Genomic DNA, 16621 nt, shown 5'->3' on the forward strand with positions numbered 1-16621 from the left:
TCACAAATACCCTGTTCTATTCTGTCCTTTTCAGTCTGGACTGTTGTACCCATCACTAATAATGATGGTAATAAAAAAAGTCAAGTCTGGCTTTATTGTTTACGAACATCCTAGGAAACATAGTGATTTTATTGGTTTCGAATGCATGAAGACGCCGTCGGAAACGTGTATTTTAACCGGCTGTTTAAATCTCCCAAAACATGAGTCACGCAAATGATCCAATTACAATATTTTATACAGTTAAGAAATTGTAAAAAAAAATCTTTAAGGGACCCCCCCCCCCATCTCTCCCTCCAGACCCGGATGTCTGTTCAGAGCTCGACCTTGTCGGACTGCCAGGCCACTCTGGCCGACACGAAGGCGGTGGTCTGTTCCATGGAGGACACGATGGCCCAGCAGAGCGACGAGCTCCACAGCAGTGAGATGGCACGCCGCCTCCTCCACAACACTGTCCAGGAGCTCAAGGCAGGTTCACAAGACTAACACTGTACAAAATGAGGTAGGGGGGTAGTGCAAATCTTTTGGTAATAAATGGATCAAATATGGTGTTAAAGCAGTGGTTCTTAACTGGTGGGTCGCAGGGCCATTTTGAGTGGGTCCCGGTCGTACCCTCTGGTAGTCCAGTTGTCCCCCCCCCCCCTCTGGTAGTCCAGTTGTTTCCCCCCCTCTGGTAGTCCAGTTGTTTCCCCCCCTCTGGTAGTCCAGTTGTCCCCCCCCCCCTCTGGTAGTCCAGTTGTTTCCCCCCCTCTGGTAGTCCAGTTGTTTCCCCCCCTCTGGTAGTCCAGTTGTGTGTCCCCCCCCTCTGGTAGTCCAGTTGTTTCCCCCCCTCTGGTAGTCCAGTTGTGTCCCCCCCCTCTGGTAGTCCAGTTGTGTCCCCCCCCTCTGGTAGTCCAGTTGTGTCCCCCCCCTCTGGTAGTCCAGTTGTGCCCCCCCCCCCTCTGGTAGTCCAGTTGTGTCCCCCCCCTCTGGTAGTCCAGTTGTGTCCCCCCCCTCTGGTAGTCCAGTTGTGTCCCCCCCCCTCTGGTAGTCCAGTTGTGTTCCCCCCCCCCCCTCTGGTAGTCCAGTTGTTCCCCCCCCTCTGGTAGTCCAGTTGTGTCCCCCCCCTAGTCCAGTTTCCCCCTCCCCATATGTTTAACCAGGTCTCTTGTCCCCTGCAGGGAAACATCAGGGTCTTTTGCAGAGTGCGCCCCCCAACGGCCGGGGGTCGGATGGACCACATCCAGCTGCCTGTCCATGACAACAAGGCCCTGAAACTGGCCAAGACTGAGGAGGTGAGTCTCTACCCTGGCCAACGCTTCAAATGTATTGTCGTCATGCAGTACAACGAAGAGAAGTTGTTTGGCATCCAACCAGAGTACAAATGTACAATAGTAATATACAATGTACAGATGATCAAACTGGTACTACAGAGTAATGGTGCTAATCAGATGTATGTACAGAGTTGTAGTAACCTCTTAATTAAAAAATTGCCTATAAGTACATACCCAAGTAAATTGAAGATTGTTCCACTCCATTTGCATGTTTTTGGTATCTATGGACCTCAGGGAATGTATTCCCAGTGTCAGAAATATTGAGTCTGTTACTATGCTTCAGTAAATTGTAATGAACCAAAGGAGAATATAAATGATTTATTTTTTCATCTTTGAGATGAAGTGTACTAAAAATCTAAGCAAATTAACAAAGGGCAGATGATATGTTGTAGGTATATATATATAGTGTGTATACAGCACTATTGTACATGCTATCATAAAGGGTGGTGTTCATGTGTGCATTGGCATCTGGCATGTGGTGATTTCCATTTGAAGCCCCATCCTCCCGTCTTCTCCTCAGTCTCACGTGGGCCGGACAGGAGACGCCCAGAAGAGCTTCAGCTTTGACCGGGTGTTCAGCCCCACGGCTTCCCAGCAGGAGGTACACGCACGCATGACTTATCAAGACCATAATATTCATTTTCATAATTTCATTGAGCTGCATTTAATACGTCCTGGAGTGTGTATCATAATGACATCACACATTCAAACTCTTTCCCCAATCAGTGTTTTGTGTGTTTAACCATGTAATTGGGTTATATCCTGTTGGTTTATTGATGGGAAATAAACTCTAGCAAAATTATGAATTGTGTATTTATTTTCCTATCTCCACCCATTTGCTAGGCCATATACTAGGGTTGGGTGAGTAATCCATTACTCAAGTACTTATCACTAAGTGCTCGTTTGTGCCACTGAAACAGAAATCGTACTCTGAAATCCTGCGAGGCGTGAGTTGTTGCAGGAAGAAACGCTAGGCTGTGGAGCATCACAGCGAACTGAACACTTTGTTGTGTTGAACTAGTTTAGACTTACTAAAGGTTAAAATGGTGGGTTTTGTGTTTGCAGTTCCAAATTGTGCCAGCATGTCGCCCACTTCATGTAGCATTCATAGACTATTGATGCAGACATCTCTAATGAAACCACCACCGGCTCAAACAAGCGACTAAACATGTTTAGCAATTATGCCACATCAATGTGGAACGCCCTACCCAAAGCTGTAAAGGAATGTGAACCACTACCCACTTTCAAAAACACTCAACACCTACGGGAGACTGCAATTCGAAACTGGCCCCTACAAATGTCCTAACCCAGTTGTACAGTAAAGACCAAGTATGGCTTTGTCAGTATTCCAATGTACAGTGTCCCCAACCCCCCACCGCCCCACCCAACCCCACCTACCCAACCTCCTCCAATGTACGGTTTGTGTCAAATGTATATACACTTTTTCTGGACACTTTTTGTATCACAAACTTTGCAATCTGGTATGTCATAAATGTATAGATGTAGCAGTACTGTCTTATCTGTGTGTCATATGATGAATTGAAAATGGGGGACCCTGATGTAAACGAGACTAAGTCTTTCTCTGGTCTGCATCCCCTTAACAATTGTATGTATTGAGCTGTACTGTACCCATTCTGCAATCTGTTAAACTTTTCAATCAATGACTAATAGGCCAATACAATGTATTCTGCTCCGTTCCCTCAGGTGTTTGAGGAGATCTCTCTGCTGTATTCTGCTCCGTTCCCTCAGGTATTTGAGGAGATATCTCAGCTGGTGCAGTCGGTGTTGGATGGCTACAATGTTTGCTGCTTCGCTTACGGTCAGACGGGCAGCGGGAAGACCTTCACCATGGAGGGGGGGCGAGGCGGACGAGACCAGAGGAGTCATCCCCAGAGCCGTGCGGCAGGTCTTCAAGGCGGTCCGGAGCCTCGAGGAGCAGGGCTGGGAGGTCAGTTGATGAGCTGGTTAGGACTTTAAGACTACCTGGAGGAGCAGGGCTGGGAGGTCGGATGATGAGCTCGTTAAGACTTTAAGACCACCTGGAGGAGCAGGGCTGGGAGGTCAGATGATGAGCTCGTTGGGTCTTTAAGACCACCTGGAGGAGCAATAATCATTTTATTTCTGCTGGCTCAATCTTTGATTCTAGCAACTCAGGGATGATCGCTGCAGAAGGAGAGCCAGGTCCTCCGCCACTTGACCCTGATCAACTGTTCACCTTTGCCCCCATCTTGACCTCTCAGGTTCACAAAGCTTTAATGAGCCTAGATGTAAAGAAATCTTCAGGCCCAGACAAGATAGAGCCGTTCTTCTTCAAAGTTGCTGCAGGTCTGATTGCAGAACCCATAACCTCTATTTTGAATCTCAGTCTTTGTGCTGGTGAATTACCTAGCTCATGGAAGTCGGCCATGGTTCTCCCCTTGTTAAAGGGCGGAGACCCCTCTGACCTAAATAATTATCGCCCTATTTCCAGACTGTCTGTAATGGCCAAAGTCTTTGAATCTCTTGTAAACGAACAACTGAAAAAGTTTCTAACTGACCATAATATTCTTAACGAGTCTCAGTCAGGCTTCAGATCAGGCCATAGTACTACTTCAGTGACTATGCTAGTCTCAAATGACATAATTGAAGCACTGGACAAGAAAAAACACTGCAGCATTGTTTGTTGATCTGTCTAAAGCTTTCGATTCTGTGGATCATGCATTGCTACTGCAAAGGCTTGGCTGCATAGGTCTTGGTAAAATGGCTTTGAGCTGGTTTAAAAACTATCTATCTGAAAGAACTCGGTGTGTTTCAGTAGAAGATTATACCTCAGCTGCTCTTACTGTAAACAAAGGTGTTCCACAAGGTTCTATTTTGGCCCCTGTCGTATTTTCCATCTTTATAAATGAACTAGGAAATGGGATAAACCCAGCACGTTTTCATTTATACGCCGATGATGCAGTTGTTTACACAGTGGCTTCCTCTTTAACTCAGGCCATAGAGCTTCTACAGGATGCTTTTAATACACTACAACACTCCTTGCTAAGGCTAAGACTGGTCCTTAATGCAAAAAAGACCAAGTACATGACCTTCTCTCGCTCTCGAGCTAATGCAGCTGTCCCCCCGATTCTGACACTGGAAGGGACATGCCTTGACAAAGTAGCATCCTATAAATATCTGGGCATATGGATTGATGAAAAGATGGCCTTTGATGTTCATATTGGGAACCTACTGAGAACTTAGACCTAAACTGGGCTTTTTCTTCCGGTTAAAGAAATGTTTCCCGTCTGAAGCCAGGAAGAGAATTGTGCAGAGTTCCTTTCTGCCTGTATTAGACTATGGCGATGTAATCTATATGCATGCTCCTTCCTCCCTGCTTAAAAAGCTGGATTCTGCGTACCATACTGCCATACGTTTTGTAACGGGTGCAGGCTCTCACACCCACCACTGCACTTTGTATCAGTCATTAGGATGGTCCTCTCTGTACCAAAGAAGACAATCACACATGTTGATTTTTATCCTTAAGTCATTGCTAGGTAAGCTGCCCTTATATAGCTCCAGACTTCTGTCCTTTTATACTTGCTTTTTTAATACCAGACGAGCAGCAAATGGGATGCTGTTAAATGTTCCTTTGATGCAGTCAGAGCTTGGTAAAGCTGCATTCTCCCACTATGCTCCCTTTTTATGGAATACGCTGCAAGTGAAACTTTGTCTACAGGCACTTCCTACTGTGAATGCTTTTAAAGGTATGCTACGATTAGCCCTTTATGAAACATGTAACTGTTTTACCTGATGCTATTGTTGATGTGATTATGCTCCTTGCCACTGCACAAATGACCCTCTGTATTTATATTTGAATTGTATGTTTTTTGTTTAATGCCCTGTTTTATGTTGAAACTTGTTGTGTGCTGTGTTGGTCAGGACTCCCTGGAAGAAGAGATCTTGTATCTCAATGGGACATTCCTGGATAAATAAAGGATAAATAAAATAAAAAAATAAAAAAAAAGTGCTGGGAGGTCAGATGATGAGCTCGTTAGGTCTTTAAGACCACCTGGAGGAGCAGGGCTGGGAGGTCAGATGATGAGCTGGTTAGGACTTTAAGACCACCTGTTAAGAGACCACCAACTCTTGTCTCCCTTGTATAGGTCCACAAGAATGTATGGCATGAACACATCAGAATTCAGGGCCAACACAGTAAATAACAGTTTATTGTACACTTAAGTCATTTACATTATGGAATTTATAGATGCTGGTAATTTGGTTGCTTGTTGTAGGGATATATATAATGTATGGCTTGCTTCTCATCCTATATAAAATATTGTCACCTACATGGCTAGATGATGATGATTATATAGATATTAATATTGGATGGTTGTAGGGCATACTATATATATTGGGTTGTAGGGCTATTTATATATTTCCAAAGGTAATTTGACTAACGGTCCTCTACAACGCTCACATGGGCCAGTAATTTATGAAGCCTTTCCAAGTGAAGACTAACTATCTCGGATGGATCGTTGGATCTGGTTGACTTAATGTCTTTGTCACAGATCCCGGATCACCTTAAATGTAAATGAGATGTGTAAAAGACCAGACTATTCGTTAGGGCTGGGCGATTAATCGATTTTCAAAAAAGAAATTATTCAAGAGTCACTTTATTTTACAAAAAGTGATGTTTGGTGAAAGTTAGATTTGCACTTTATTAATCCCAATAGGGACATTCATTCTTGTTTGATGATCAAGAGGCACCTTTTCATTTTCAAGTAAAGTTTGGTGAAAAAGCAAGTTATTGCACTATTAATCCCAATAGGGACATTTATCATTGTTTGCTCAAGAACCTATATACCATATTTTTTTTTCCAAGTGAAGATTGGTGAAACTTAGGTTTGCACTTCAATCCGTCGAAGAAAAACAAGGTTATTTGAATGATTTCCTTGGCGTTTCTAGTTTTCAAAAAAAAAATTAAATAGAATCGCCCAGCCTTTTCATTATTGGTTTTGTAACTGTCCCCATGTTGTCGTCTTCAGTACAGCTTCACTGCCAGCTTTGTGGAGATCTACAACGAAGCCCTCCGGGACCTCCTCTACACCGGAGAGGCCAAGGAGAGGCCGGAGTATGAGATCCACAAGTCTGTCACCAACGAGATCTCCGTGACCAACCTCGACTACAGGAGCGTCACCACAGAGGACCAGGTACACGGATCTCGGATGATGAAGGAGCCGGTTAACCCTTTCACTGCCACACTACAGAAGGTTAACCCTTTACTATCACACTACCGTCAGGAGCCGGTTAACCCTTTCACTGCCACACTACAGAAGGTTAACCCTTTACTATCACACTACCGACGGTAGTGTGATGGTAAAGGGATAACAGTTTGGTAGTGCGGCAGTGAAAGGGTTAACCTGTATTGTCGCAGTGAAAGGGTTAACCCAGGAAACATGAGGTGTATATAAATATTCTTTATTTATCCCCTTGGGGAAATTCTGGCATCATAGCAGTAGGGGGAGGTATGGGAAGGGTAATGGTAGAAAAACATAAAATTAGGAAAAAATATAATTAACTCTGAATATGAGAAATAAATTGTAAACTTATTATATAATTAAATGGTATACACAAGAGGTACCCTAATTGGTATGTTATTTGTATTTTTATACCATGGACCATTATCCAGATTTAGTACATTGTGTGTGTATTTTGTTTAGGGCTGTCCTCCATAAAGAAATTATTTTGAGTTAGTTGATCGACAAGCTTGTAAAATTGTCTTTCCTACATGCTCCCTTTTCAAGAATTTACTTGTTCAGCTTAAAGGCATAAAAAAACCTGATTATTAAGCCCAACGGGCCCGGTACATGGCAGAGATTCATATCGCGCCATAAATCGATCAATACGGAACGTATTTAAAGTTGCGTAACTCATAGACCTTATAGAAGTGGCGCAATCTTCCATTTACTTAGGTAGGTATTTATCTTTTAGGTGAATTTTCTGAAAATATAGCTAGGGCCTAAGGTTAATTGACTAAGAAGCTGTAGCCATAATTCCCTAAAAGGGCAGATTAAATATAGTGTTGTCGTGCAGCACAAGTACAGTACAACGAAAAGAAGTTTGGCATCCAACCACATACAATGTACAGATGATTCAACTGATTCAATTTAAATTGTGCATTTATCCAAAGCACTTTACAATAAATAAATAAAAAATCCTCACCCAAATTAGTACTACTAAGTAATAGTGCTAATGACATGTACTGTGTACAACAGAGTTGTAGTATTAAATGTGTACAGGTATAAAGACACTGGTAGTAAGTCATACTGGCCAGCAATGTAACTAGTAAGAGTTATCTATAGATGTGAAAAGGATTATATGCAGCAATGTACAGACTGATGTGGATATATATATATTAGTGCTGTGCTGTGCATCGATTAAAATATTTAATCATGATTGTCCATAGTTATTTTCTTATCTAATCGTTATCGTTTTCTATCTCTTCCATCTCTTCTCTCTCGCCGTCTGCCCGAGGAGCGGGGCTGTTACTTTGCCAACCTAGGATGGCTTAGAGTAGACGACAGAGTACAGCAACTTGCAATGGGCCTGGTCTACAAGATACACTATACGACCGGGGTGCCCATGTACATGTCAAAATACTTCCCAAAGGTCAGTGAATACCACAACCACTACACCAGAGGAAGCTCAACAAATCATGTTAAACCCAGATTCGGCTCAAACAAGGGACTAAACACGTTCCGCAATTATGCCACAACAATGTGGAACGCCCTACCCAAAGCTGTAAAGGAATGTGAATCCCTGCCCACATTCAAAACCGCCCTTAAAGAGCACCTACGGGAGGCTGCAATTCGAAACTGGCCACCGTAAATGCCCAAAACCCCCACCACCTCCTAATAGACAGTCTCCTCCCCACCGCATCTATATATTCCCTCCCCGCCGTATGTATATTTCCCACCCACCCACCCCCTCCTAATGTACAGTCCCCTCCCCATCATATGTATATACTCTGTCAGGATCTAGGGGTAACAGTACTGTATATTTGAATACCGCCTACGTCACAAATGTATCAGTACTAAATACCTATATGTCCCTATGCCATAAATGTCATGTATGTTGTGTATGTCATAAATGTCTATATGAATTGAAAATGGGGGACCCTGATGGAAACAAGACAAACGTCTTTCTCAGGTCTGCATCCCCTTAACAATTGTATGTATTGAGCCGTACTGTATTGTACCCATTCTGCAATCTGTTAAATAAAGTTTTCATTCATTCATTCATACTTACACACACTCGCGAGACTGACTCACACGGGTACTTGAGAGGTGCTGTCCGTGCTGAAGCAGAGCAGAGCTCATCATAGCGGAGAGAACGAAATGTTCGAAAAAAGCATGCATAGCGCGTCTTGTGTAACATTAAGTGAATGAATGAATGAGAACTTTATTTAACAGATTGCAGAATGGGTACAATACAGTACGGCTCAATACATACAATTGTTAAGGGGATGCAGACCTGAGAAAGACGTTTGTCTTGTTTCCATCAGGGTCCCCCATTTTCAATTCATATAGACATATATGACATACATGACATACAGATATTCAGTACTGCTACATCTATACATTTATGACATACCAGATTTGCAAATACAGTACTGTTTGTGATACAGAAGGAGTCAAGAAAAGGGAGTATATTACACTGCTATCGTTGGCAAGCTAAGCATGCATAGCACAACCCGTGTAACTTGTGTTCCGTGGGAAAGACTGGTCATCACTGCATACAACTTGGTTGAATCCCAATATCCATTCAGAAACTTTGTATTATGAAATAATTCTGGGATGTATTTCCCTATGCCTTGTTTGGTGCGAGTTCAGCTGACACTGTTGACACGCCCACTATGCAAAGCGTGCGCTCTCTCACACCTGCTCCGGTCATGCATCCATATCATCAGTCTATTGTTCTAAAAGTATCTACTAATAAAATGGAGTATTGAGCCGTTTTTAACTGCTGGGTATTGGGTGGGACATTCTGATTTAAGAACTTTCTAAATAAAATAGAAAGTCCCAAAATTGTTAATTTATCTGACTGCTTGTATTAATTGATAAAAAAGAAGCCATGTGCAGTAATAGTTATATAAAAGAATAATAAAGCAATGTCTTATGTTCTTAAAAAAAAAAAAATGCTTGCAAAATAATCCCAAAAGAACCGATAAGAGTATCGATAAAGTACCCCGTTAATCGGTATCGAATCGATAATAGTAGTATCGATATGATCCTAACTCATCCCTAATGAACACTGTTTTCAATGAAAGAAGAAATGTTTGCAGCTGTGGTAATACTTCAGTTGGTTCATTATAAAAGATACAAACCTAAAAACAAAGCGCTTAAATGTTAAATAAAAGGACTACAGTAATGAGGCACTTTTTTTGCACTATAATGGTAAAATTCTTATTTAAAAAAAAAGATTCTGTGCCCCTAGTGAAAAAGCTTAGCGTACAGCCCTGTATCAATAATACCTGTATCAATAATACACTAGCCCCTTTCGTGACTTTCGGTTTGCAAGCCTGGGGCTTTTGTGACTGCAGTCACTTGCTTTTACGCCCAGATTACCCAGTAAAGAAACGACCAAGGGGCTCGGGGTGTCAAGAATACATCATATCTGAATTTCAAAGATACCCAGCGTACAATATGGGTCGAACACAGCTTCACGATGGGGTCTGGAAGCTCGGAGTTGCTAATAAACATTTTAAATCATTTTTATAAAACTAGTGTACTCGCAGAGCGAACCTTGGCAAAATGGCTGGTGCGTCGGCAATCACTGCGCTCCCTATCGGTCCCTGTTGCTTATTACAACAATACACATAAGATTTAAGATTTGTTTATTAAGGACAATGCAAATTAATGAACATCATTTACATGTGTATGCATAACATCACAGCATGATAAGGACGTAAATATGCCGGGAATAGCACAGGGCTAATTTCCACCCGTAGTCCTAACATAAAACAAACACAAAACGGACCATACAACGTTCATTCATAAAAACTGACATCACTGACATGACCACACTAATATGACATTCAGTCAGTACAACATCACTAACATCCCTAATGAGTGCATATTTGGCTGTCTAACAGCCATTTCCTGAGTTGGCCCTTAAAGGTGGACAGGGTGGGACATTCCCTTAAGGGGACCGGAAGGCTGTTCCATGTTCCACTTCCCTTTATCGATAGACAATTTTTGCTGAAGGCGGTCTTTCTAAAATGGACCTCACAATCCCCTCTGGTGTTTGATCTAGTGGCTAATCCAGTGTTCCTTTTCTCGTGGATAAACTCCTTGAGAGGGGGAGGGGCTAATCTGTGCAGGCATTTATATACAAAGCAGGAACTTTTATAACGTTTTATAACATGAGACACGCTCAGCAGATTCTACCCTGTAATGGCCTATAGGTAATGACCAACAGGGACCGATAGGGAGCGCAGTGATTGCCGACGCACCAGCCATTTTGCCAAGGTTCGCTCTGTGAGTACACTCGTTTTATAAAAATGATTTAAAATGTTTATTAGCAACTCCGAGCTTCCAGACCACATCGTGAAGCTGTGTTAGACCCATATTGTACGCTGGGTATCTTTGAAATTCAGATATGATGTATTCTTGACACACCCCGAGCCCCTTGGTCGTTTCTTTACTGGGTAATCGGGGCGTAAAAGCAAGTGACTGCGGTCACAAAAGCCCCAGGCTTGCAAACCGAAAGTCACGAAAGGGGCTAATAATACACCTGAGTGAAGTCTAGTAAAAGAAGTTAATCGTGAGTTAAAAAAATAGTGGCGTCAATAGAATCGTGCGTTAATACCGCGTTAACTTTGACAGCCTTAATATATATAAGTATATGGGTGGACTATAGTATGAGGTAGGTAGATGGGTATAAATTGATCATTTTGTTCATACTACATGTCCTTCTCACCCCCTCCTGTCTGCCAGGTGTACAACCTGATGGCTCTGGCCAATCGGAGCCGCTCCACGGCGAGGACCAACGTGAACGAGCACTCCTCCCGCTCGCACTCCATCTTCAAGCTGGACGTCGAGGGGCGGTATGTCGGCAGGAACATCAAGTGCAAGTGTAAGTATCTATTTTATTTTTATTTTCGCACCGTTTCAGCAAAACGGTAAAAAAATCAAACATTGACCATGACAAAGTGATAAAGGTGCAGAGTAGAGGCAAGAGACCCAGACGGGCCTATACAGGGCCTCAACTCATTAAATCATCGGATAAAAAAAAAAGTAAGTGAAATAAGTTTATAAAACATTTTCATAACAAACATTAGTATTAGTCTAAACAAATTAACATAACTGTAAAACAAAGTGACATTAATGGTTTTGAGATTGAAGCTATTAATTCAACAATGTATATTTAAGCTTGGATTTGAGTGATTAAATGGATGAGCAATCTTTGTTGGATGAGGGTTTTGAATTCCAAATTGTAGGACCTCTAAATCTTATACTGAACTGACCTAATGTTGTGCGGAAGAAATTATTATTATTTGATTGCCTTGTTGGATATGAATGAATACTCGAGTTTGATATAGGAAATTAATTTAAATTAAAAGTGCAGTTGAACATAAATACATATCAAAGATTGATAGTATTTTAAGTTGCTTAAAAGCAGATGGTTCAAGGTGATTAAAAGTAGTGGCAAGCCTTATCCTTCATTTGACTACAGTGCTGCTACAGGTAATGATTATGGATATATTCTACGTATTTCTAACATCAAGGCCCTGGTTACTCATTATCGCATGTGTCATTAACGGGATTTAGAAAAAAAAAGGTCCAAGTACAGTCATGGGCTACATTCACATGGCAAGCCTTGGTGCTCAATTTATTGCTCGGGTCAGATTCCAGTGTGAACTGGTCACTGCTCCTGAACTGACCGCATGTGCAAATGAACAATAAAGAAGATGGGATGTAAACATGGTCAGCTAATTAAAACGCATCTGACCTGTATCTGATTCAGGACCACATATGAAAGTGGCACAATAGAAAATATCAGATTCCATGTCATTTGTGCTGTTCACTGTTTTGAAGAGAAAAATAACCCTCTTACACTCTGCACTATTCCTAATTATACTAACATACACTAGCACCCAAGTCTTAACACTTTGATGAACATGGTTACTCAACTGATAGAGTTGTACCCTTCCTACTGACTTGTCGTACAGAACTTGTAAGTCGCTTTGGATAAAAGCAGCCATAGTATCAGGCTGGAATGGCCACTTGGCACAAATTGAGCATAGAGTTTAATTTCCACTGGGGCTAAACAGGGTTTGCACTTGTGGTGCTTTAGTAACTTTAGACAACAGCATCTACCCAGTGGCTTTCCCTTTTTATTCTGTTCCAAACTATTGCTATCAATGATTTTCACTGTATCTCGCTCCGTTTGTAGCCTCTCTGTGCCTGGTGGACTTGGCTGGCAGTGAGCGTGTGGACAAGAGTCTGTCGCAGGGGGACCGGTTCAAAGAGATGACGGCCATCAACGGCTCCCTCACCAACCTGGGCATGGTCATCCATGCCCTGGCCAACAAGGTGAGACCACATCCTGCCTTGTACTGGGGTCAAGAGTTCCTGCCACCCCAGCCTTTAAAACCCTGTACTGAGGTTGAGAGTTCCTGCCACCCCAGCATTTAAAACCCTGTACTGAGGTCGAGAGGTCCTGCCACCCCAGCATTTAAAACCCTGTACTGAGGTCGAGAGTTCCTGCCACCCCAGCATTTAAAACCCTGTACCGAGGTCGAGAGTTCCTGCCACCCCAGCATTTCAAACCCTGTACTGATGTCGAGTTCCTGTTACCCCAGCATTTAAAACCCTGTACTGAGGTCAAGAGTTCCTGTTACCCCAGCATTTAAACGCTGGCCAAATCTATCTGTTCTAAGTATTTTATAAACTCTTGTCTTACCCATGCTGAATGCAGTATTGGGAGTAGAGCACTGACTTATAATCAGCCTCGTCTTTGAAATAACCAATGGCCAATCTAGTATCGGAGCTTGTACTCTGATACTGATGAGAATTTTCTTCGGTAAGAAGAGATTCATGATTATGATTTCAATGTCCATTTTCCTCAATTTATCCAATTCAGTGAGACTACCCTTAGTTTAGCCACAGTATTTGGTTGGAGATGATGAGGCGCAGCGGGAACCACCTGATTGGACCGTAGCTTTCTGTACTCTGGGTTCCTCCTCCTGGACTTCAGCCTGTTTTCTAACCAGCTGTCGGAACCACAGTGTTGTGGACTAGGTCTCTCAAAATGAGTTGTAAAACAAGTCGACCTTCAGCCCAATAACCAACGCAGGAGATTGTGTTTGTGTATGCATGGAGTCGTTGCATGCTTTATACATAATCGTTGCATGCTTTATACATGTGTCAACAAACTACCTCCCGCTTTTTTACCGATATTGTCCAACTCTTAATTTCCGATGCCGATATCAACCGGGGTTGCAGGGTTTCCCCCCCCAAACTGAATAATTTCAGGTAATTAACATTACATATCTCTTGTTGTGGAATTTAACACAACACTTTGCATACTTTTGACAATAAATAAAATCTGAATTTGTTCTTACTTGCTTGCCTGGGTAAATAAAGGTTAAAGAATTTCTTTTTTGAAAACCGATACAGATAATTTCCGATATCACATTTGAATGCCAATATCTGCAGATAATATCAGACATCCCTAGTTAAAAGTATATCTCCTGTGATTCATGTACATGGTAGTTCTACTTGAGTTGCATTAAGCTCTTGTCGGACCATCCTCACTTGAACATGTCATCAGGCCTACATAAACACCTACACTATATCACTTATTTAAACTACAACATTCACGTATCCAATTATCCACAAGTACATTTCATAACTAGTTAGATTTTCCACCAATTGTGTGTGGTCATGTCTTTCAGGATAGCCATATTCCCTACAGGAGCAGCAAGCTGACCTACCTGCTGCAGGGCTGCTTGGGAGGGAACAGCAAGATGTAAGCTTCACTTACTGGACTTCTTTCAGTTTTGATGGACTCTTTATTTATTTTGACTCATGAATGCATACTAGGGATGGGCAGGAGTCATAGACGTAACTATGCACAGCAATATACCTGATGTAACTTTAGCAGAGGGGCTGGATATAGGAGGACGTTAGTAAAGAGGCTGGATATAGGAGGACGTTAGTAAAGAGGCTGGATATAGGAGGACGTTAGTAAAGAGGCTGGATATAGGAGGATGTTAGTAAAGAGGCTGGATATAGGAGGACGCTGGATATAGGAGGACGTTAGTAAAGAGGCTGGATATAGGAGGATGTTAGTAAAGAGGCTGGATATAGGAGGATGTTAGTAAAGAGGCTGGATATAGGAGGACGTTAGTAAAGAGGCTGGATATAGGAGGACGTTAGTAAAGAGGCTGGATATAGGAGGATGTTAGTAAAGAGGCTGGATATAGGAGGATGTTAGTAAAGAGGCTGGATATAGGAGGACGTTAGTAAAGAGGCTGGATATAGGAGGACGTTAGTAAAGAGGCTGGATATAGGAGGACGTTAGTAAAGAGGCTGGATATAGGAGGACGTTAGTAAAGAGGCTGGATATAGGAGGACGTTAGTAAAGAGGCTGGATATAGGAGGATGTTAGTAAAGAGGCTGGATATAGGAGGATGTTAGTAAAGAGGCTGGATATAGGAGGATGTTAGTAAAGAGGCTGGATATAGGAGGACATTAGTAAAGAGGCTGGATATAGGAGGACGTTAGTAAAGAGGCTGGATATAGGAGGATGTTAGTAAAGTGTGACAACTTGCGCCAGAGCCAGATTTTGGCTTCAGTGGCTAAACATTTTTGGTGGTAATATTTTTAGCATGTTTTTGTTTTACCTGTAACTGCTGTAAAAAATAATAATAAAAAAAAAAAAAACTTTATTTCCCCTGCAGGCTGATGTTCGTCAACATCTCCCCGGAGCTGGACAGCTTTGGGGAAACTGTCAACTCTCTGCGATTTGCCAGCAAGGTCAGTGACCTTGATTGACTTTCTAATAGAGTAGGGATGAGTTAGAATATTAGAATTTTCTAATAGTCTTGACAGTCGCCACATTCGATTTTCATGTCCGAGTCGAATTTTTTATCTTAAATTTTTTTTTAAATGAGAAGCAAACCACAATTCTTACTTAATTAATTTTTATATTTAGAGGCAGCCTAATTGATAAAAGATGCACATGCTACCGTTTCTGTTTGTTTATTAAAACCGGTTGCAATGCTGTTATTATAGGATACGATGGTGAATGGTGTCATTTTGAGCTGATCAACGTTCTGAAGGATTATCTGAACTTCCGATTCTGAAGTGCCTATTTATGTGCAATAGTATACCCTTAAAAATAATAACTGAATTTAAACTGAAGCAGAAAATAACTTTAATATAATAAAAATTCTAAAATTATTTTGGTTGTCATGCACATCCCTAATATGGAGAATTCGTCACATCATGCATTACACAGCTTGTAATCTGGCCATGTCTTGCAGTGTTTTTATTTTTTTTGTAGAGTTGTGAATTTGGCATTACATTTTGCTCTTGCTCTAAGGGGTATTAAATGTAACTTGTTGAAACCTGCAGCTACGATGTTGACCTTTTAATAACGAGTGTTTTTATTTTGTTACAGGTGAACAAGTGTGTGATTGGCACAGCCAACAAGTCGTCATCTGGCCAAGAGTTGACTGTCTAACCCCGACCAAGAGTCAACAGTCTCCCTTGCACCCCCCCCCCATGCACACACACAACATTAAGGGATAGTGGTGCCATTATCTTTTACACCCCCCCCTGTTTATGCTAATGCTATTTATGCCTTACTTTTACTCTTTTTATATTTTTAATGTGTTTAGGACTGTTTTTATATTTTTTAAGATCTAGGACTGTGACGGCACCTAGGGCTGCATTTTTTAATTTTGTTGTAACAATGACAATAAAGATCATTCTGACAAAGATCATTCTATTCTATTGAGTTGGGTTAGACCAGGTAGAGAGTTGCGACACGCTTTGATCTCGCCAACAGGCGATCACGTAGCTCCATTAGTTCCAATAGTTTTTGCAGCGCTCAGCGCTGTCGACTTGATTTCAGCGGGGCAGAACTACTACTGTTACAGCAATTTTTCGTACTTAACACATTGTGTTAATATCATTTACATGTCTGCTACTTTAATATTTACACATTACTTTATATCACTAGGCGATGACGGCAATTTCTAACGTTACTATGATGACTATTCTTTTACATTAGCCATATCACGGAAGTTGTTAAACACTCAAAGCATAATACAGTTA

At 41.8% G+C, this 16621-nt stretch overlaps 1 protein-coding gene across 1 annotated transcript; it reads left to right on the top strand.

The window, feature by feature from the left end:
* Positions 1-387: 387 nt before the first annotated feature.
* LOC311242036 (carboxy-terminal kinesin 2-like) lies at positions 388-16025 on the top strand (the record flags this gene model as incomplete). Its single annotated transcript, XM_084330991.1, is given in 11 exon segments — positions 388-465; positions 1158-1271; positions 1831-1911; positions 3060-3164; positions 3166-3258; positions 6317-6481; positions 11270-11408; positions 12729-12868; positions 14233-14306; positions 15241-15316; positions 15963-16025. Coding segments are annotated over 11 exon segments (1128 nt in total).
* Between the last annotated feature and the right edge of the window lie 596 nt (positions 16026-16621).

Source organism: Notolepis coatsorum (genome assembly GCF_963971535.1).
Source record: "Notolepis coatsorum genome assembly, chromosome: 15".
Taxonomy (NCBI): Eukaryota; Metazoa; Chordata; class Actinopteri; order Aulopiformes; family Paralepididae; genus Notolepis; species Notolepis coatsorum.